The following is a 22,796-nucleotide window of genomic DNA, read 5'->3' as shown; positions in this document are numbered from 1 at the left end:
CTGAGCTGTAATGGTTCAGATTCTGGGTGGTTGGTTTGTGGGAATGAGGTTGCTCAGCTATTTGTGGTCTAGAAGAAAGATGCCCCTTGGCCAAGTCACCTGTGATCATAGCAAGGTTTCTATCTCCAAATGCTCCCCGGGCCTTGGCGCTGGGGCAGGTCGACTGGTCAGAGAGCAGGAAAGGCATGACAGCAGCATGGAGGCCCAGGACACTCTCACCCCTGTCACCTAGCTTGCCAGGGCCTCGCTCTGCTCATCACTCCCTGGCACAGGGAAGATACACAAGGATGGTTTCCTTGCACTGAGCATCTCACCAGATGGGTTATTGTCAAGGCTCCAATCTGACACTTTACAGCCTTTCTTGGAACCATGCACGAGCACTGCCAGTCACCTTGCAGCATTTGAATCTCTCTCCTTGGGCGTCAGTGGGGACTGGAGCCTATGAGCGGCTCCCATCCTGGCAGCTGGCTCCCCTTTGTACATGTATCACACAGGACAGTTCTCCTCCCAAATGAACATTGTCAGACACAACCTCCAAGGATAAAATCAGTGCAGGGCCCCAGCAGGCTGGGTGTGCCAGGCTCTCTGAGGGAGTGACACTGCCTCCCTCCCCATCTTGCTGTGGGGAGGGCACATCCCTCTGGAGAGGAGCCGGGCTGGGTGGCTCCCCGGTCTCCTCGCTCTCACTGGACATTCCCCTGGGCTCTCATGGCTTGTTTGCTGCTGTGGGGCAGAGAAAGACCCCACGTCACCGCCTCCCATGCTCAGCCCAGGGTCATTCCCATGGGTCTGGCTCAGAGCACCATGCAGGAGCCAAGGACGGGGGAACACAATGGAATCGTGGCCCCGGTTCTCGGATGAGAAACATAAGCAACAGAAAGAGCATCCCAGGCTGCCCAGGCCCATGGCAGCAGGCAGCCACCACGAGGGCTGATTTTATCCTTGGACGTAAAAGGAACCAAAAATGGAGAGAAGCAACGGAAAGAGCAACATTGACCCCACCCCGACACTCCAACCCAAGGAACCAAAGCAAAGAGCATCCACAAAACCAAAGCAAAGGGGCCAAAGGAAAGAAGGAAAGTGTCACTCACTCACTGGCTTGTCTGTGTGTTTAGTGCGAGTGTCGGTCGCGGGTATGAAGGTACAAGCAAGCGAACGGGGGTGGGGCTTTCAATGTTTTTAGTAATAACGTTTTATACAAGTTCGAGAAGAAGCATCATGAGTCAAGCCGGTCACTCTCTGGTCTCTGTCCCGCCATCCCTCTGTTCGTCCATCCATCCAGGGCATGAGAGAAAATCTGTTGGGTTGAGTGGGGTTTGTGGTCCGGTTTCCATTTCCATCTGGGTTTGTTGGCTCCATTTCTCTTTTCTCCACTCTGCACCCCTAGATGAAATATTCCTTTTTGTCATCGCCGCTGGCCTGGCCTCCCTCCGCATTGATGATGGCAGTGTCAGCATCCGGGGCATCGTCTGATCCCTTGGCCTCGTGAGTCAGGTAGGTACCTGGGCAGGGAGAGGGCTCTCATTCATCATGTGCCTAGTGGTTTAGGTGGCTCTTGGGCTCTCTCTGCACCACCCGGGAGAGGGACCATGTGGCAGGCAGGGCTCAAAGGGGATTCCGGGCTGGAGCTCACAGCTGGAGCTGGCCGGAAAATGGAATTTCCATCCTGCTGAAAATGTTGAGGTTTCAGAAAATATTTCCTCTGGGTGTGAGCTGAGAAGTAGAAACCTTGACATTTTGCTTGGGCAGAAATGGAAAAAATTCTGCTGTGGGAGAACCAAACTGGAGTTTTGCAGCTGGCCGGGAACTGCCTGGAACTGGCTCTTGTCAATCTCACCTGTCCTGCAGGTGGGTGGCCAGGTTGCTGGCATTTCAATTTTCCCACCCAAAACCTCAATTTTGCAAAGAGGGCATTGGAAAATCATTCCCGGCCAGCTGTACTCACGGCGCCTGTGCTGAGAGCACCGCGGCCAGGTACAGCCTGGAGCCCCAGGGGCTAGGTCAAGAGACAAGTCTGAGCCCATGTAATATCCACCAACTCCCAGCCCCTCAGTGGGCACCTTACTCCTGCCAGCACCCTCCAGGCTGAAACAACCTCACTCATCAGCCACAAGTTGAGCAGGGTGTGGGACCTTCAGGGCACGGACCATGGCTGCCTCTGGGTCTGTGCAGCACCCAGCCCATCACCGCCCCAGCTGCTTGGGGCTCTGGGAGCTACAGCCACACAAATAATGACTGCCAAGGGTGAGGTGACAGCCGGAGGGGCCAGGAGAGCACCTACCCAGAGTGTGTAGGACAGCAGAAAGCAAAGAAGCCTCCACCCCACATGAACTTCAACCCCCAGGCTCCTCAGTATGTAAGTTGTACCAACTCCGACTCCCTTACATTAGCTGGGGGTGCACCTAGCTCCAAAGGAGCTGAGGGGGTGGCTGTTTCCAACTTACACATCATCTCTGAAGCTGGCCTGGTGTCATAAGCACATAACAGCCATACTGGGTCAGACCAGTCCAGCTAGCCCAGTATCCTGTCTTCCAACAGTGGCTGGTGCCAGTCCTGGCTTCTGTCAGAGGCTCAGGGCAGGGGGTTGCATCCCTGACCATCTTGGCTAAGAGCCAGCGATGGACCTATCCTCCATGAATGTATCTAGCTCTTTTTTGAACCCAGTTATAGTTTTGGCCTTCACAACATCCCCTGGCAATGAGTTCCACAGGTTGACTGTGCATTGTGTGAAGAGGTACTTTCTTCTGTTTGTTTTAAACCTGCTGCCTATTAATTTCATTGGGTGACCCTAGTTCTTGTGTTATGTGAAGAGGTAAATAATACTTCCCTATTCACTTTCTCCACACCAGTCATTATTTATAGACCTCTATCATATCTCTCCTAAGATGAACAGTCCCAGTCTTTTTAATCTCTCCTAATACCCCTAAATCATTTTTGTTGATCTTTGTAATTTTTTCAGTTCTCATTTTTTTTTGAGATAGGGTGACCAGAACTGCATGCAGTATTCAAGGTGTGGGTTTAACATGGATTTATATAGTGACATGATATTTTATGTTTTATTAACTATCTCTTTCCTAATGGTTCCTAACAATATGTGAGCTCTGTTGGATGCCACTGCACATTGAGTGGATGTTTTCAGAGAACTATCCATAATGACTCCAAGATCTCTTTCTTGAGTGGTAACAGCTAATGTAGACCCCATCATTTTGTATGAATAATTTGAATTATGTTTTCCAATGTGCATTACTTCGCACTTATCAACACTGAATGTCATCTGCCATTTTGTTGCCCAGTCACCCAGTTTAGTAAGTTCGCTTTGTAACTCTTTGATGTCAGCTTTGGACTTAACTATCTTGAGTAATTTTGTATCATCTGCAAATTTTGCCATCTCCCTGTTCACCTCCTTTTCCAGCTCATTTATGAATATGATGAACATCACAGGTTCCAGCACGACTGACCATCCCTCTGTGTTTTATACAGATATCTGCTGGACAGATGAAAAGTCAAGGGACAGGTGAATAGCCTGGTTGGGGCGGGGTGGATGGTAGATGGATGGTTAGAGGTGGACAGATGGATGGATGGACAGATAATATATGGCCAATGAAAAATCTCTGCAGATCGTCAGAGAGGGGAGGATGAGTGTCTAGGTGTCCAGGAATAGACTGAATGTGATGCAGGATATTTAGGTGGATGAGTGCTCGAGAAATGAACAGAAAACGATGACATGCTGATACTAGACAGACAGGGTGTGAGAGAGAGGTGATGGGAGAGTGACAGAGAAGGGAGGGATGCGATTTGGGAGCCTTCCCTATCCCGGGCTCAGGCAGGCAGAAGCTGATTGGTTACAAGAGTCTTGTGGGACTTGCTCCTGCTCTTGGGGGTCAGTGGGAGAAACGCTCAAGCTGCCAGCCCCCAGGGAGGGAGAACGACCCACCAGGAATCCCCATGCGGTGCTGTGCAGATTTAATTTGATCTGCTTTTAGCTGCTGAGGTTTCTCAGCACATCAGTCAGGTCTCCGCTCCCTGTGCCAGGTAATGCGCTACTCCTCTGAGTTTGGCAGGCAGGGGGTGCTGTGGGGCAATAGGAGATTCCTTCCCCCAGGGCTGGAACTCTAGCTCCGCATGCTCCATGCCCAGCATGCCCCTGCAGCACCCGGGCCGTGAAAGCAAAACACTTGTGCCTCGCATGGCAGTGCTAAGCCCCAGGAGGCTCTGGAAGAGCAGGGGATGGAGAGCAGTAAACAGGGAGCAATCAGGAATAGACCAAGGGCCATTGGCGAGAGAGACTTGGCTGCCTTCTCCCTCCTATCTCTGAGAGGCCAGCCGGTCAGCTGAGCTGTAGGCAGTGGCCAGGCCTTACCTTTGTGCCTGATTAGGTAGTGTGCCAGGACGATGAGCAGGCTGAGCAGCAGAAAGACGATGACTGCGACCACTCCACCAATCACAGCATGGTATGTGCCAGAGGAGGAAGACATCGGGCTGGCGTCTATCCATGTGGCAGTGCGGGGGAGAGAGAGAGAGACAGAGGTGTTTACAGGCCCTGCTGAAGTCCTGCATGGTACAGAGACTCTCTCAGTGCCAGAACTGGGGGGTCGCAATGTGTGAGCCTGGCCTGGCTCCATGTGCCCCTACATGAAACCTCGAGGTGCTAAGGGCTCATTACAGCACAGCACAGCTTTCCCCATGGCCATGTCCTGCCCACCAGCTGCCAGGTCCTAAAAGCTGGGAGTGAAATATTACCAGTGGGAGAGAGAAGTGCAGAGGCAGAGAGAGGAGAGGAGAGGTGCTGCCAGCAGAGATGGGAAATATGATGGAGGCAGAGAAGGGCAGCGGTGGAGATGGGAAATGTGATGGAGGCAAAGAAGAGCTGCAGTGGAAATGGGAAATGTGATGGCTGCAGAGAGGAGCTGCAAGGGGAGATGGGAAATGTGATGGATGTGGAGAAGGGCTGCGGTGGAGAAGGGAAATGCGATGGAGGCAGAGAGGGGCTGCAGTGGAGATGGGAAATGCAATGGAGGCAGAGAGGGGCTGCGGTGGAGATGGGAAATGCGATGGACACAGAGACGAGCTGCCAGCAGAGATGGGAAATGCGATGGATGCACAGTGGAGCGGCAATTGAGAAAGCTCTTGTCCCAGTGTGATGGGGCTGGATGCAGACAGAAGAGGAGGAAACTGGGAGGGGAGGAGAGTGGAGAGAGAGAGGCCAGAGCGGGTCAAAGGGCCTGGAGAGCTCGGACTGGGCAAGAGGTGAAAGCCCACCCCAGTCCCTGTCCATTCCATCCCTCCCCACCCCATCCCTGCTCTTTCCTCTCCTCTGCCCACCCATCCCCTCCTATCTCCATCCTGCCTCACCCCACCCCATCCCTACCCACCCTGTCCCCTCTCCTCTCCTTCCCCTGCCAACCCATGCCCTAGTCTCGAGTACAATGAGCACTCCTGAAAGCGAGTAGACTCATAGACTCATAGACTTTAAGGTCAGAAGGGACCATTATGATCATCTAGTCTGACCTCCCGCATGATGCAGGCCACAAAAGCTGACCCACCCACTCCTGGAATAATTCTCTCCCTTGACTCAGCTGTTGAAGTCCCCAAATCATAATTTAAAGACTTCAAGTCGCAGAGAATCCTCCAGCAAGCAACCCCTGCCCCATGCTGCGGAGGAAGGTGAAAAACCTCCAGGGCCTCTGCCAATCTACCCTGGAGGAAAATTCCTTCCCGACCCCAAATATGGCGATCAGCTGAACCCCGAGCATGCGGGCAAGGTTCTCTAGCCAGACCCTCCAGAAAAAGTTCTCTGTAGTAACTTTTAATATCCCATCACTGACCATTGTTACTAATTACCAGCGATGGCACGTTATTGACCTATTGACTAAAATCACGTTATCCCATCAAACCATCCCCTCCATAAACTTATCAAGCTTAATCTTAAAGCCAGAGAGGTCTTTCGCCCCCACTGTTTCCCTCGGAAGGCTGTTCCAGAACTTCACCCCTCTGATGGTTAGAAACCTTTGTCTAATTTCAAGCCTAAACTTCCCGACAGCCAGTTTATATCCATTTGTTCTCGTAACAACTAGCACTGGCCACAGAATGAGCGACTCTCCCCCACATGCTCATGCCCCTCCCTCCTACCCTGCAGAGCCCCAGCTATTCCAGTCTTGGGCTCCTGCCCAGCTCTGTGATGCCCCCTCAATCCCAACCCGCAGCCCTGGCTCTGCCCGTGACATGCACAGGGGCTCTATCTCCATTGCTACCACAGGCCCTGCTCTGCCAGGCTCCTCTGCCTCTGAAACAGCACAGCCTGTGCAATTGGCTCCTCTGGCTGTCAGGAGTGCTTCGCCTTGGAAGCTGCCATGGCAGGTGGGTGACTACACTCGGAGCAGTTGACATTGGCCTAGTTCATTCTGGCCCCTCTGTTCAAACCCTCCTGTCTCTTGTCAGCAAAGGCAGAACAGGGCTGAAGGGGACAGCAGCTTGGAGTGCAGGGTGCTCACGACTTAGAGGGAAACCTCAGGCATTGACCGGGGGGCAGTGCCCCTAGAGCACCTCCTGCCAGGCCCCACCTTGGCCATTTGGCACAACAGAGCACCCTCCAGGCCCCTTGTCACAGTGCCCCAACCCCACACCAAGGTTACACATCCGCCTCACAGGGGCGGGGGAGGATGGTGTCTCATGTCCGTGCAAACGGGGTCTTGTGTCCATGCTGGGGATGATGGTGTCTCATGTACATGCTGGGGGGATGGTGTCTCATATCTGTGCTTGGGGGTAGGAAGCGTCTCATGGCTGTGCTGGGGGTGATGGTGTCTTGTGTCCATGCTGGGGGGATGGGGACAATGCCTTGTGCCTGCGGATGACAGTGTTTCATGTGTCTGTGCTTGGGGTGGGGGGAGAACGGGGTCTCATGTCTGTGCTGGGGGTGATGGTGTTTCTCGTGTCTGCATCTGGAGAGGAGGATGATGTCTGGTGTTCACATCTGGGAGCAGGGGCAGTGTCAGGAGTCTGTGCCTGTCGGGGGAACAGTGTCTGCCAGCTGCGCTGGGCGTGCAGGGGCAAATTTTCATTCAGTTTTAGTTGCTTTATCCCAAAAGTGTTGGCTCAGGAATTGGAAAGTCCAGGGAAGGGTCACAGAAATGCTTAGAGATGGAGGGGGCATCTGAAGGGGGAGAGTTTGGAATGGAGAAGAATAAAATAGAGGATGGCAGAGGGATATAAATAGAGGAACGGGGCAGGGAGCCAGTAGGGCTCTGAGCCATCCAGCCCCTTAACACAAGAACAAGAGGCATTCAAAATGAAAAGGCATCACTTCAGACAGACAAAAGGCACTTTCTGCAATGTGTGATTAACCTATAGAACTTCCTGCCACAAGACCGCATTACAGCAAATAGCTTAGTACTGTTAGTACATTGATTACACATGTCACTGCCTGAAAGCAATGGCACTCGCTACCATACACATGTTAAGGGCTCATGTGTTAGGGGAGAGATAGGTGGTTCCCCATCTGGGACCAGAAGGTGCATATGGGGGTTTTCCACAATCTCCGAAGCCTCTGGCAATGGTTCCAGCAGAGACAGTACCCAGAGCGAGAGACCAGCGGTGTGTGTTACCATGGGCAGGAGCAGTATTGGGCTAGAAGGGCTAACCGGGAGGTGGCCTGTCACACTAGATGGGCCACTGGCCTCTTCTGCTACCACAATCCTACTTGCCACAGTATGGGACCTTTTACTCCTATGGGTTCTGGCTTTGCAGTGTGAACTGGCAAGGCGGCTGCAGAACCTGGACATTCCAACGAAGAAGCCAGGTGCTAGGAACAATCCTGACTGTACTAGCCAGGGGCTGGCAGTAATTCCTCCACTGGAGCCACAGCCCTTGTCCCTCTGGGCTTGGCAGCCATTCTCTTCCTATGTCCTGCAGCGCTCCCCACTGGGCACGGGAGCAGGGAATCCATAAAGAAATAGAAAAGGAGCTTACAGTACCTTGGACAGCAACTGGAGTGAAGGATGAAGCAGTAGCCATGGTAACATGAGTGGTGAACTGGGAAGGGCCTGACGAAGGGGCTGAAGTGGAGTGAACATGTGGGGTGGGGAGCTGGGAAAAATCTGGGGAGGACAACAACAACAAAAAAAAGGGAAACAAATCAACCCAGAGAGATGACAGCGATGGTGTGAGAGACTCCAAGATGGAAATGATGTCTAGAAGTCTCTGTCAACTCCCTCCTAATGCCCAGACCTCTGTACTCAGCTCTGCCAGTGCCCCCCCAGCTCCCTGCTATCCCAGCCATGGGCCCTCCGCACACAGCTCTGCCAATGCCCCTCAATACTGGCCTGCAGCCCCTGGCTATCCCAGCCCTGAGTTCCCCCTTTCACAGCTCTGCCGGTGCCCCTCACTCCCAATCCACAGCCACAGCCCGACAGCCCAGCCCTGGGCTCCCATTCCCCCCAGCTCAGCTGATGCCTCTCAATCCCAACCTGCAGCCCCCGGCTATCCCAGGCCTGGGCTCCCATCCCCCACAACCCTCTGCTATCCCAGCTCTGGCTTCCCCACTGCTCTGCCAGTGCCCCTCAATCCCAACCCACAGCCCCTGCTGTCACAGGTTCAGATTCAGATTGCGAGCTTTTCCCAACAGGCCCTGATGCTGGGAGCTATACAATGTATAGCAGAGACCCAATATGGGTGTGTGTGTCAGTGACGCTTGGCCTTTGCTTAGCTCCACCCCTCCTTCCTTACAGGCTCCTCCCAGCCTCAGCCCCTTCTTATTTGACATCTTCTCCCTCTTGCCTTCCCAGGGGAGCCGAGGCAGCCCCTGCCATCTGCCGCTCTGTGGCTGTCACATTCACTGCCAATTCCACATCACGACTCCTTACTCACCCTTGATCTCCTTTGCCATCCACATGGACTGGCCTTTTCCTGGGCCTTTTCCTCCTCCCCGTGCCTCTCCGCTTCTGTGTCCCTCTACTTCCCCTCGCCACCAGGGGCCTTTTCCTCCTCCCCGTGCCTCTCCGCTTCCTCTCACTGCCCCAGACAGCTCTGGCTACGACCATTGGAAAGTCGAGCTCCACGTCTGGATCCATGGCCTCCACCTGCCCCTCTAGTGCCCTTAATGAGCCTCAGATGACCTCCACATGCCCCTGCCCATAAGCCCCTCCTTGCCTCCCTCCATCCTGGCTCTGTGTCCTTCAGGCAGTATAGCCCGGTTAGCTCCTGCTTAGGAGCCCTGGGTGTTATGAGTTCTGGTAGCTCTCAGCGTGTGTCTGTGATGAGTTCCTGCCTAGCAGCCCAATGCAGCATTTTCCAGGCATCTCTTTGGCATTTCACTGCAGCTTTCCAGGCATGCCCTTGTCCGGCTCTCAGTGTAATGCAGGAGTGTCCCCTCAGGCAGGAGCTCAGGAAGTGGATGTGGGGTTGCCTCTGGATCGCTATGCGGCGTGGTGTTGTAACAACTGGGCCTACATATTGACCCAAATTGTGAGCTCAACTGTGAAATGGCTGTAGACGTTCATAAGTTGTTACAATACCCTATAATGACTCACGCTGATGGGGAAAGGTACAAGGGGAGACAGAATAGCTGAATTAGTCCAGACAAAAAGGCCAAGCTGATATAAGTCGAGGACTGTGTTGAAATTACACAGTTAAAAACAGGAGATGTGGAGCAGGAAGTGAATGAGCCAAAATTGGTATGTCAAAAATGAGACCTAATTGGGGGACAAAATAATGAGGGGAGGAGCTATTCCACCCATCGCTCCCTTTTTTGGTCCTTATAAGAACGAGATTTCGTCGGGAAGAAAAGAACAAAAATAAAAACAGACAGGAAGGACAGAGGCTCCTGGAGCGAGCTTCACCATCATGGCTGTCATGCTCAGGGCTTCCTGGGACTCCAGGGCAGATCCTGATCCCAAGAGGTGTCCTGACCACACCGGGCTAGCACAAGGGACCCAGATGACATGGCCACCCCACCGGCTCCAGCTGAATCCCAATCACCACCTGGGATGACCGTTACCGCCATCTTTGATACCACCTAAGTCAGTGGTTCTGAACTCTTTTGGGCTCCGGATCCGTTTGCAAATGTTTATGGCCTGCTGAAACCCAGTAAATAGTCTGGGGGCAGAGGCTTTGGTAGGGTTACCATATGTCTGGGTTTTCCCAGACATGACCTCTGTTCTGGTCCGCCGACCTCCATCTGGGCGGACTTTTGAAACACGAACAAATGTCTGTGATTTTTCCTTGCTTGTCCTTCTTCCTTGCCTTCTGGAGAGCAGCGGCTGCTGGCAGGGCAGAATTAAGGGTGGGATGGGATGGTACTGCCATAGAAAGTATACCTGCTCTTCAACTCCCCCTCCCCCTGGCAGTGTCCTCTATTTCGGAACTTGAAATATGGTAACCCTCGGCCATGGGGTGGTTTCAGTTGGATCCTGCCTCCCCTCCCAAGAGGGTTGGGTCCTGCCCGGCACTCACCCCACAGTGGCGGCTCCTGCAGCTCCTGTGCTGTGGCTGGGCTTGGCTCTCTGCTCTGGGCATTGCAACCTCTGGGGTTGCAGCGCCACTCAGGTTCGGCCCCGCCCCCCTGTCTAGACCAAATTTGCGTGAGTGGAGTTGTGACCTGGCTCTTGGGGTTGCAGTGCCACTCACTCAAATTTGGCCTCCCCAAACTCCTGTCACCATGATGGCTGGGCCAATCCTGAGTGATGCTGAGACCCAGAGGTTGCAGCGCCTGGAGCAGGGAGGTGAGCCCAGCCAGCCCCAAGGGACACAAACGAGCTGCCACTCAACCCTTTGAAACATTCTGGCGACCCAGTTTTGGGTCCTGACCCATGGGCTGAGAAACCCTGATCTAAGGGACTGTCAAACAACATGGGGGTGGGGTTTGTTCATTCTAAAAACTGTCCAGCTGAAGGGAAAGGGATCCTGTTACAATGCCAGCTTGACTTCACATTTTACATGGCAAAGGTTTCACCTGTTTCCCTTCTTTTCAGTATGTTAATAGAAGGCTAAAGGGATGTTTAATGGTGTATTTGCCCAGGGGACAAAGCAGGCTGAGGTCTGTGGATACTAACCCCGAGGACCTTGTTTAGCACTGTTGGTGTCAGACAGTGACTCAGTGATGTTAACATCTTTGGCTCATTCATTCTATCTAAATTAATGGAGATATCCTATCTCCTAGAACTGGAAGGGACCTTGGGTCATTGAGTCCAGCCCCCTGCCTTCACTAGCCGGACCAAGTACTGATTTTGCAGCAGATCCCTAAGTGGCCCCCTCAAGAATTGAACTCGTAACCCTGGGTTTAGCAGGCCAAATGCTCAAACCACTGAGCTATCCCTCCCTCCAGAGAGGACGCTGGGCAGTGCAAGGCCCTGGCAAATGTATGTTTGGGATCTGAGTGCGGGGGCCAAAGAGGGAGATTGGAAGGGGCAAAACCAGAGCCTGTGAGTTGTGGGTGCCCATTGTGAGTGGGACTCGCCGTGGTGTAAAGGAGGTACAGGGTGCTGGCAGCTGGGCCTGAACCAGGTCTGAAGTCCCTGTGATCTGCATTTCGATAACAACGAGGGAGGGGACTGCTCTGCTGAGCTGCAGAGAGGATGAGACTCAAACAGGGACAAGCTCCAGCACCTGGGGAACTCAAAACCATTGGGACCTCTGCTCATGGGAGGCTACCTCTCCTGGTTTCTTCTGGGAGAGGATTCAGCCAGTCCAGCACCAGTCCACATTCCTAGGACTTGAATGACCTGGATACTGGAGAATCCATTCAGAGAAGAAGCCATCCTAGATCTACTGATATGAAGGAATTGACTGAGACAGAATAAAAGGGAGGCCTGGGACCTGTAACCCTGGCCTGCCGGAACCCAGCTTAAGGGGCTCACCACACGCCGCAAGGCAGGGGCATTCAGTGTGGAAATGCACATTTGGGGAATCCAGAAATCTAGCAAGCACAGTCCAATGGAAGAGCACATCAGAGTGGTGGTTACTGAGGAGCTCTCTGAGACTCTGATTCTTTGGAGAAGGAACAAGACATGGCCAGTAGGCTTCAGAGGGGAGAAGTCACTTGCTTTGGAAATGGAGGGAGTGGAAAGCAAGCAACCATCAAAAGCCACCAGAATCCAATAAGGCTCCTAGGGAGAAAAGAAGGGCGAGGGAGGAGCTAACTCTGCCAAGGGGGAAGGAGGGGCTTTTGCCACAAATGTCAGGGGAGAAGACAAAGAGAGCGGGTGCAGCAGGGACATGAGTCAGTACGAAAGGGAATGAAATCTGACCGAGACACTGAGCACTTGTCAGAAAGCTCTCTGCACCAAGCAACACACGGACGAGGAATGGGGACAAATGAGGTGAGGAAGCTTCTGATAGAAAACTAGCAAGAGAGTCCATGAAAAACGTGAAGACAGGCAAATGGGCGATGTATTAATATCAGGACAATGTGAGTCCCGGGGAGGCACAGGGATGAACTAATGGACTTACATGCCGGCGCAGTAAAGAAAAGTTCTGGGGATTTAGGAAGGTTCCGGGGAGCCAGTTTTTTTACAAAAGATCAAGAGCAATCCTGGTGTTACTGTCAGTTCATTCTGACCTCTGCCCCTTGCAAAATGATGGACTATTAAAGCGAAAGCTCCCTCAACCTGTGCATGGAGGATACTGGGGCGATGAGCAATAAGCAGCACTGGGAGCTGACTGAGAATGAAGGAGAAGAGACAAACTTGATTTTGTTTTTTTGGCTAGAATTCCACAGTCGGCAGCAGAAGAGGAGATGGTACTGGAGCTGCCGTGTATCTGGAGTTTGGTTTCCTGTCACACGGAACCTCTGCTTACCTCAGTCACTCAGATTGACTCGGGAGTTGCTGAAAACTGGAGGAAGAACTGCCAAAATAATCCAGCCAATTCACAATAATGGACCATGAGATAGAACTGTGCTGGGAACTACAGGGATGGATGGATGGAAGTCACAGAAAGAAGCAGATTTCCAGAAGTAGTCAGCATACAGAATCGGGGCCACATTTCTAAAGAACTAAGCGTGCTGAACGCATGTTGGGTGCTCAGCTCCTGAGAATCCAGCCCTGGCTGTCACAGTGGGATTGGCTTTGTACCAAGCACTTTCAAAGATGTGTCCCTGAGAGCTCTTGAAAGCCAGGCCCTGCTGGTCTGGGAGCGGGCTGCACAGCCATGAAATTCACCAACAACCCCCACTAGTTGCAAATACCAATAGAGACACAGAAAGGATCCCAAGGCAGCAGGAGATTAGAGTGATCAGAATCAGAACCCGGCTCTGTTCCACGTGCAGAGCACACTGACTCATTAAACATAGGCAGGGAATAGCAGCAGCGATGTCTTGGAAATGCAGCACGTGCAGCAGGTGAAAAAACCACAGCAGCCTGAATATTCACAGGAAGAGAATCCGGGGCAGCTGGCAGGACGCGGACAGCAGGTTAGACATGAGCTGCTAATGCACTGGGGCAGGAACAGAGGGATCACACCCTAGAGCAGGGATCAGCAACCTTTCAGAAGTGGTGTGACGAGTCTTCATTTATTCACTCTAATTTAAGGTTTCACGTGCCAGTATTACATTTTAACATTTTTAGAAGGTCTCTTTCTATAAGTCTTAATATATAACTAAACTATTGTTGTATGTAAAGTAAATAAGGTTTTTAAAATGTTTAAGAAGCTTCATTTAAAATTAAATTAAAATGCAGAGCCCCCCCGGACCGTTAGCCAGGATCCGGGCAGTATGAGTGCCACTGAAAATCAGCTCAGGTGCCGAAGGCGGCACGCATGCCATAGGTTGCCTACCCCTGCCCTAGAGGCTGTGCCAGGGACACTGTTCAGCTCTGGACAGCTCAGAGAAATGATCTGGGGCTGGGAAGGCTCAGTTAGGGGAAGAGAGGAAGTTCCCAAGTGCTCAAGCAATGAAAAGGCAGTGAAAGACACACCTCAACCCCTCTGGACAAGGGTGACAGGATTAAGGCAACTCCCCTAGCCTCATTTGCATCAAGGATGAGACAGGGAGGCATCCCCTTAGCATACAGAATGGAGAACAGAGATTCCAAGGCAAGAACCGCACTGAACTCTGGGGGATCTCTGCTCCAGATGTTAATGAACCCACGCCTGTACACACCCAGCTCAGCAGTTATCAGACCAATTCTAGTAATAAATCCTTTATTGGTATCCAAAATACTGAAGCTGCCTAATTGCATTGTGAGCTCCTTCGAAGGAACACCACCCATAGGCAGGAATGAGCAGTTCCTATTGTCTAGCCTGAACAAAACAACTTTGGTATACTCCCCTGAGCCATCAGTTTACCCACAAAAAATTCTAGTGTGCTCCCTTGAACTATTGTTGTTTCCCTACAAAAACTCCTACCCATGCTCAAGTAAGTGCTCTGATGCCTGGATCCAACAGCTGCATCAGTTCCATTGGGACTTCATCTTCTCCTGACTGATCGTGCTGGGGGCTCTGCCTGTCTCCAGCATTCAGGACTCTCTGCTACCACCACCACGTGGTAACCCCGATTGATTCAACCTTCACGGAGTGGTGAGAACCCATCTCTCTCTCTCTAGGTAAAGCCTTCTGACCCTGACTTTGTGATCACTTATAGTTTTCTAAACCTGACTTTTGTAATCAAATTTAAGTTAGATTTAATATTATAACTGTTTTGTTTGTTTGGCTCCCTTTGTATGGTTATTACCTGACAATAAATAACTTTAATGGTTAAGCTGGTTGCTTCCCTCCCTCTCTCTCTCTCTCTCTGCGGCAACGCTCCTCATACCTAAGCTAAAGATCCCTGTAGCACCCAAAAATCCTGTGGGGTTTGCTCATCAAGTGGGTTACGACCAGAACAATTGTAACGTGAAAGTGGGATAGGGACGTGCTGAACCTGTGGCTTAGGAGGGTGACAGCTTGGAAGTGCTGCTCGAGCCAGCCTGCTCAGGCGTGCTCTATTCCAGTGCGGTGCCCACGGCATATGAGAGTGACAGCTTGGAGGTGCTGTTCAACCCAGCCTGCTGAATCCAAGGGCCTATGAGGGTGACAACTTGGAAGTGCTGCTTGACCCAGCCTGCTGAGTCTAGGGACATATAAGGGGTCAGCTTGGGAATGCTGATTGACCTGGTCCTCTCAGATGTGCTCTGTTAGTGTGTGTGTGTGTGTGTGTGTGTGTGTGTTCATCTGATTCTAGGGCTGGAAGAACCCGGCCCTGGGGAACCTAGGGCCTGCAGGAGAGCTCCACTGGGAGGGAACTTGCAGAAGGGAGGAGTAGAGCTCCGTATGAGAACACAAGTGACACAAGCAGTACATGGATAGAAATACAGAACCCCTCCTCCAGAAGAGTAACCCTAATAAATGAGCGTACCCCAAAGTAACAGGCAAATCTGGCCCATCTGTTCTGGGAGGAGAGGGCGGGACACCGGGGAGTTCAGCCTGTCAACATGTGCAGGGTGTTAACAGATAATAAGGGAGAGGGCAGACTCAGTTCAGTATCCTGCACAGAGTGCAGCTCGGAGCAGTGGGCTGCCATCCCGGAAGGGGGGAGCAATCTGAATGTCCAGGAAGCCCTTCTGAAAGTGTGCAGCTGGATCTGGCTGGAGGACGGGTGGGAGCCCCGTCCCATGGGACTGGACAAACACCTCCAAACTTCCTGCAGGGCCAGTCCTGCTCTGCCCTGGGGATGCTCTAGAAGGGACCAGCAGGATGTTTCCAGCTATTGCAGTCCCTGATATTCAGGGCCAGCATTTCCTCCCCATTGCTGGCTGGCCCTGGTGCTACACCTGGGCTCCAGCTCACCCCTGGTCCACAGGCACCCACGTGGCTGGCTGCTCTCTTCCCATATCACTATCCACAGGCGGGTAGCTGAGCAGCCCACCCCCCTCCCTGCCCCAGTTCAGCCTCATCTCTTGTCCTTACAGCAGCAGATAATGGCTGAACCCAGCCCAGGCTGTGTGGCTCCCCTCCCAGCTCCCCACAAGCAGCGCTCTCCTCCTCCTGTGCATGGGCTCCCCGGCCAAGCAACACCTATCAGCTCCTGCAGGGCTCTGGAGAGACAATCTGCTCCCCTCCTGCTCTGCCACGGGGGGCCTGAGGAGCCAGTGGGGAGGGAGGGGAGCAAATGAACAGGAGAGAAGGAGGGAGGAGTGAGCATAGGAGCGCAGTGAGGAGTGACCCAGGGGGAGAGTGGGGAGTAGGGAGGGCAGAGCAGCAGAGAAATACCAGAGAAGGAAGAAAAGAGGAACAGGTTGGAGGAGGCAGCAGCAGCTTCACGGAGCCCATGCCAAAGAAGCAGCTGCAGGAGCTCAGAGACAATCCCCCTGAGGCTCAGCATCTGCAGTTGGCTGGGTCCATGCTGGGGCAGGGCCTGTTCCGTGGGACACTCCAGTGTGCTTCCAAAGAGCATCACCCCTGGCAGGGGGCGTACCCAACATACGTTCCCAACACACACAGAGCTCCCCAGCAACGGGTGTTCCCAAGACACCTGGGGCTCCCCAGCAGGGGATGTTCCCAACACACCTGGGGCTCCCCGGCAGGGGGTGTTTCCAACACGACTGGAGCTCCCCGCAGAGGGTGTTTCTAACAAACCTGGGGCTCCCCGGCAGGAGGTGTTCCCAACACAACTGGAGCTCCCCAGTAGGGGGTGTTCCCAAAACACCCGGGGCTCCCCAGCAACAGGTGTTCCCAACACACCAGGAGCTCCCCGCAGGGGGCGTTCCCAACATACCCAGAGCTCCCCGGCAGAGGGCGTTCCCAACACACCCAGGGCTCCCAGGCAGGGGGTGTTCACAACACACCCAGGGCTCCCCAGCAACGGGTGTTCACAACACACACAGAGCTCCTTGGCACGGGATGTTCCCAAGACACCTGGGCCTCCCCACCAGGGGGTGTTTCTAACACACCTGGGGCTCCCCAGTAGGGGGCGTTCCCAACACACCCAGGGCTCCCCAGCAACGGGTGTTCCCAACACACCAGGAGCTCCCCGCAGTGGGGTTCCCAACACACCCAGAGCTCCCAGGCAGGGGGTGTTCCCAACACACCCAGAGCTCCCCGGCAGAGGGTGTTCCCAACACACCAGGAACTCCCCAGTAACGTGTGTTCCCAACCCACCAGTGCTCTCCAGCAGGGATATTACCAACCCACCCAGAGCTCCCCGGCAGGGGGCATTCCCAACACACCCGGGGCTCCCCGGCAGGGGGTGTTCCCAACACGATCGGAGCTCCTTGGCATGGGATGTTCCCAAGACACCTGGGGCTCCCCAGCAGGGGGTGTTCCCAACACACCTGGGGCTCCCCGCAGAGGGTGTTTCTAACACACCAGGAGCTCCCCGCAGGGGGAGTTCCCAACACACCCAGAGCTCCCAGGCAGGGGGTGTTCACAACACACCCAGAGCTCACCAGCAGAGGGCGTTCCCAACACACCAAGGGCTCCCCAGCAACGGGTGTTCACAACACACACAGAGCTCCTTGGCACGGGATGTTCCCAAGACACCTGGGCCTCCCCACCAGTGGGTGTTCCCAACACACCTGGGGCTCCCCGGCAGGGGGTCTTCCCAACACACCTGGGGCTCCCCAGCAGGGGGTGTTCCCAAGACACCTGGGGCTCCCCGGCAGGGGGGTTCCCAACACGACCGGAGCTCCCCGCAGAGGGTGTTTCTAACACACCTGGAGCTCCCTGGCAGGGGGTGTTCCCAACACAACTGGAGCTCCCTGGTAGGGGGTGTTCCCATCACAGCCGGAACTCCCTGGCAGGGGGTGATCCCAACACACCCAGAGCTCCCCGCAAGGGGTGTGCTGCACAAACCCAAGGGCACACATCAGATGGCTCCAGCAATGGGGGGCGAGCCCCACAAAGGGACAACTCCAGTGTATTTGGCAGTGTATCGCAGATGCTCCGGGGAGCCAAGTGCAAGGAGAGGTTCTGGTGCGTGTCCCCAGAGAGGGGAGGAGACAGCAGGCAGGCGCTCCACGCCCTCTCTGGTGCCCAGTGCTTACCATTGATGTCCAGGTTGTACCTCACTACAACGCTGCCCATGGTGCTGGTGGCCATGCAGATGTAAGTGCCGCTGTCACTCTTGTTGAGGAAGGGGAGTGTGAGGACTCGGTTGGTATTTAGATTCAGGGGGACATCACTGCCCTCCTTCGTCCACAGGAACTCCTGGGGGCTAAGAGGAGGGGGGTTAGTGAGAGGCAAGGGGCACCTCCCCGAGGGGCACACACTGGGCTGGCATCGCCCATGCAGCAGCAAGTGCTGGCTTCAGGGGTCAGCCCAGCTGGGAATTCGTTACAGCAGCTTCAATTTCCCAGGGGCCCTTGCAGACTGTGACACAGGCCTGACTGCATCCCACTGAACTGGCAGGAGCTGCAGCGCCCCTGGGGCAGGCCCATGCAGCAAGGCTGCAGCCCGGTGAAGAGAGCATTGAGGGGTGCAGGCAGCCCTGCAGGAGAGGACGGAAGCCAGAGGGACTGGGGAGGTGTAGGCGCTGGCGCTTACATCGGATTGCCCTGGGCTTCACACTGCAGCCGCAGCTCCTCGCCCTCCCGGGGGTAGGGGGGGTCCGGCTCGATCGTTGCCGTTGGCTTAACTGGAGAGAGGGAAAAAAGAGAAAGGTAAAAATCAAAATCCTGGGGCAAGTTCTGTGCTGCCCTCCTCCACACGGTGCCCCTCCCCCCACAACTGCGGCATGTCCCTCACTACACCATGAGTGTGCCCCTCCCTCCTTTCAGCTGCAGAGTGCCTCTGCCCCCAGACACTCACAGCGTGCCCTTCCCTCCATAAACCCGTAGCATCCCCCTCCCTTCCTACACCTGCAGCGTGCCCTTCCCTCCATAAACCCACAACATTCCCTCCCTCCCTACACCCACAGCGTTCGGCTCCCTCCCCTAAACCCGCAGTGTGCCCCTCCCTCCCCTACACCCGTAGCATTCGGCTCCCTCCCTACACCCACAGCATTCGGCTCCCTCCCCTAAACCCGCAGTGTGCCCCTCCCTCCCCTACACCCGTAGCATTCGGCTGCAGGTGAATGACGGGAAGGGCACACTGCGGGTGTAGGGAAGGAGGGAGGCAGGGACACGCTGTAGGTGAATGCAGGGAGGGACATAATATGATTGTGTGGAGGGAGCCACAAGTGTTGGTGTTTAGAGGGAGGGACACGCTGCTGATGTTTGGAAGGAGGGCAAGCTGTGGGTGTAGGGAGGGAGCCGAATGCTACGGGTGTAGGGGAGGGAGGGACACACTGTGGGTTTAGGGGAGGGAGCCGAACGCTGTGGGTGTAGGGAGGGAGCTGAACGCTGTGGGTGTAGGGAGGGAGCCGAATGTTATGGGTGTAGGGGAGGGAGGGGCACACTGCGGGTTTAGGGGAGGGAGCCGAACGCTTATTACACCCGCAGCATGCCTCTCTCTCCACACACCCACAGCGTGCCCTTCCCTCCATAAACCCACAGTGTGCGGCTCCCTCCCTACACCCGCAGCGTGCCCCTGTGCAGCACATCTCAGCCATGCTCTGCTCTTAACTGCACAGGGGTTAGGCTGGGGAGATTCTTCAAAGCTCCCTCCTTGCCAAATTCCTGCCAAGTTCCTGTCTCTGCCCCACTTCCTCAGGTGTTGGGGGCTGGGGACCCCTTTGGCCTACGCTCAGCTTTTCTGAAGGCAGGGGAACAGTACTGATCCCCCAAACATCAGCAGCCCTTTGATCCCCATACACCACGTCAAGGTGAGCAGCAGCTCTGCACCCACCAGGCTCAGGTTCATTTGCATTTTCACAGACCAGCAGGCGGTCCCAGACTGGGGGGGAGAATTTCCCCCTCCTCCCTGGCTCTAGGTACCTCCACCATCTCCAGGGCAGCTGCCATATGCGTAACTTGGGCGCTTCCCACCCTTGGGTGGGAGTCATAGTTTTGGCAGTGCCCGCAGCTGCCTCGGTGTCCCCATTTTTGGAGACACCACCATCCTCATGTTGAGTGCTGCCCTGGGTACCAGAGAGAGTATTTCCCTGGCCTGGCCTTCAGGACTCAGAGAACCTCCCTTCAGGCCAGTAGCAGAGTGCTCAGTCCCAGGCATTGGAATGCACAGCGGGAGGTCACTTGATCTCAGCAGTGTGCTGGGACACTGGCAGGGGGATACATTTGCATTTTGGCTAACACACCCCTGACGCAGCTCTGAGGCGAACTGAGAGGTCTGATTCACCCATAATATCTTTCCTCAATAACACCGTGACTGGAATATCTGCGAGGGCACCTATACCAGCTCCCCTGAGCCTGCCTGCGCCTGGATTCACATCTCTGCTATAGGTAGGGCGAAGGCTTTTACACCAGGGACTTTCCCCAGATGCCACACTCCAGGCACATCTGATGGGGTTTCACCACTTGGGCTTTAACTTTAGTTTCAGTATCTCACCATTCGACAAATGTCTCCCCATTAACCATCACCTTCCAGCATAGGCACCGACTCCGCGGGTGCTTCGGGACTGGAGCACCCACAGGGAAAAATTAGGGGGTGCTCTGCACCCACCGGCAGCCAAGCTCCCCCCTCCTCGCCTCCTTCTCCCCCTCCCAGCGCGCTGCATCCCCGCTCCTCCCACTCCTTCCCAATGCTTCCCACTCCCCTGCTGCCTAACAGCTGTTTGGCGATGCTTAGGAGGGAGAGGAGCAGGGGACGTGGCACGCTCAGGGGAGGAGGTGGAGAAGAGGCGGGGACTTGGGGAAGGGGGTAGAATGGGGGCGGGAAGGGGGCAGGGCTGTGGTGGGAAAAGGTGGGGTGGGGACTTTGGTGAAGGGGTGGAGTGGGGGCGGGGCGAGGCGAGGGTGGTGCAGGGGCGGGCCAGGGGCAGGTTGAGCACCCACCGGGCAGAGGGGAAGTTGGCACCTATGCGGCTTCCAGGACCACTGGGGATCCGATGGTTCTGCACCCAGGAGGGTGCAGCACAAGGGCAGTGGTTTGGGATGTGACTGGCTCAGCATGAATGTGAGATGCCATCGGGGGCCTGGCTCCGTGACTCCCTCCTTCCAGAGATTCAATCCCACAGTCTGTGAGGCTGGGGTGCAGCTGGTCTTCCCAGCACTGCACTGTGCGGAGCAGGCAAGTGAACCAGCTGGCAATAGACAGGCACTGCTTTTCCCCACCCGTCCCGGGGCTTGGGCACGATGGCTCACCCAGCTCAATGGCAGAGAGTCCAACAGGTGGGGAAATCTCAGGGACAGCTTCCTAGAGGGAAGCAAGGAAGAGGCTGACAGAAGTGACAACTGTGCTCCACCCAGACTTCAGCAGAGATCATGGGCAGATCTACAGGTAGACTGAGAAGCTGCAACTCGAGAGGGACAGACTGAGTCTAGAAGCTCAGCTGCTTGCAGACTGGGAGCAGCAGTGTCAGTGCAACGAGAGAGAGACGGACAAAGATCAACATCAGGCTGAGATGGAATAACTGTGTCAGCAAAACCCTCATAATTATTGTGGGCCCAGATGATCAGAGGACTATTCTGAACAATGTGCCAAGAATGGTCTTTTGGGACAATCCATGTGAAGTGGAATTCCTGGGAACATCTAGGAGGCGGTGAGCGGAAATGCCTTCCACCAGGTATGCAAAATCCCAGCCATTTGAAGCTACACCCTGAGGAAGGGGCCATCGTCCACTGCCAGACACCGACGGTCTGAAGATCAAAGGCCCAAGCTGCATAAAGAAAGAGGCTGATCTGCTCTGCCGGGTGCTTGTTCTGAGCTGGGGCTGTTATGAGCTCGTAACCAGAGAAAACCCCTGGGTGGGGGTTGGAGGACTGACTCCTCCCACAGCCCTTGTTGGAGCTGGGGTGACCTCTCTGCAGCTTATTAGCAGGTGAGTAGTTTCTCTGATTTTTTTAAAGATGTTTTTTCTGTAGTGCTTTCACCTTAAGAATAATTGTGACGTATCACAGTGGGCAATTACGCTGCTTATAGCCTCTGGAGAGACAGTGAAGTGCAGACGCTTTTAGGTAATCTGGCTTGCTGGGAATGACACTGTGTAAGTGGGAAGTTGCGCAGCCTGGAAAAACCCCGTTCAGGAGGGAGAGAGGCGCGGATCTCCGCTCAAGAGATGTGATCACGGCTGGGAAGCCGGGAGCCTGTGAGTGGGTGCCCTTGCTGGACCGCTGAGGGGAAATACCAGGGCAGGTGCCCAGGCCTGTGACTAGGATTATAACGCTTACAGGCAACGTAAACACACTTTGTTCCAACGACTGACATTGCCCCCTGAAGCGTATAGGAGAAAGTTTGGGGGAATTCAGAAAAAAAGGGATATAACCCAAATTAGGGAATAGGTGTCAATACAGACGCCAGAGAAGGTGCTGGGATTCTGACTGTGGAATGTGGGAAGTCGTTTTTCTTGATGTGTTATTTTCTGTACTGATGTAACAGGCTTGAGTCCAGAGGGCTCAGGTACAAAGCCACCAGGGCCAAACTCAGTGGTCAAGGGGGCGAGCGCGCTGTCTGCCCTCACCCTGGGAGCAGGGAGACACTGGCACAGCTAGAAAGTGCTGAGGGTCAGAACTGTGCTCGAAGCCAGGAAGACTGTGGCACAGCTAGAAAGTGCTGTGATTCAAAACTGCATAGGGGAAGGGAAACTGAGGCACAGCCCGGAGATGATGTGACAGAGCTCCTGTGGAATGAGAGAGACTGAGGGTAGTAAAGAGTGCTGCCCGCCAGAGGGTGGGTAAAGCCCAAGTGGGGGTGTGACTCCCCCACTGGGGGGAGTGTAGAGGTTACAGAGGCGGGAAGGTGCCCCTTAATCTGTCACTTGAGGTGTAATTAAACCCCAGGGGAAGGGGGGAAGGAAACACACCTCACTTCTCCCCACGGAGGTGTGAACATGGAAA

General features: G+C 54.5%; 1 protein-coding gene across 20 annotated transcripts in view; it reads right to left on the bottom strand.

The window, feature by feature from the left end:
* The window catches only part of CADM3 (cell adhesion molecule 3), a 145,946-nt gene that overhangs the window by 26,918 nt on the left and 96,232 nt on the right, over positions 1-22,796 (bottom strand). For 2 of the 20 annotated variants that reach the window (XR_006172683.2, XR_010594113.1), the window contains 6 exons: positions 18,448-18,538; positions 17,949-18,118; positions 7,971-8,093; positions 4,361-4,486; positions 3,350-3,487; positions 1,096-1,502 (listed from right to left, as the gene is read on the bottom strand). Coding sequence is in view for 15 of the 20 variants with exons in the window: in XM_005310844.5 (XP_005310901.1) it covers positions 1,384-1,502; positions 4,361-4,486; positions 7,971-8,093; positions 17,949-18,118; positions 18,448-18,538 (629 nt within the window). In the remaining 5 variants the exon portion in view is untranslated. Of the gene's footprint in view, positions 1-1,095; positions 1,503-3,349; positions 3,488-4,360; positions 4,487-7,970; positions 8,094-17,948; positions 18,119-18,447; positions 18,539-22,796 lie in introns of those variants that run through there. The other 18 variants (XM_042842484.2, XM_065574409.1, XM_042842485.2 and 15 more) reach the window with 10 other exon arrangements.

The sequence above is a fragment of the Chrysemys picta genome, chromosome 20 (assembly GCF_011386835.1).
Source record: "Chrysemys picta bellii isolate R12L10 chromosome 20, ASM1138683v2, whole genome shotgun sequence".
In the NCBI taxonomy this organism is placed as follows: domain Eukaryota; kingdom Metazoa; phylum Chordata; order Testudines; family Emydidae; genus Chrysemys; species Chrysemys picta.
Note: the sequence above shows the minus strand (reverse complement) of the source record. Positions and strands in the feature narration are given on the sequence as shown.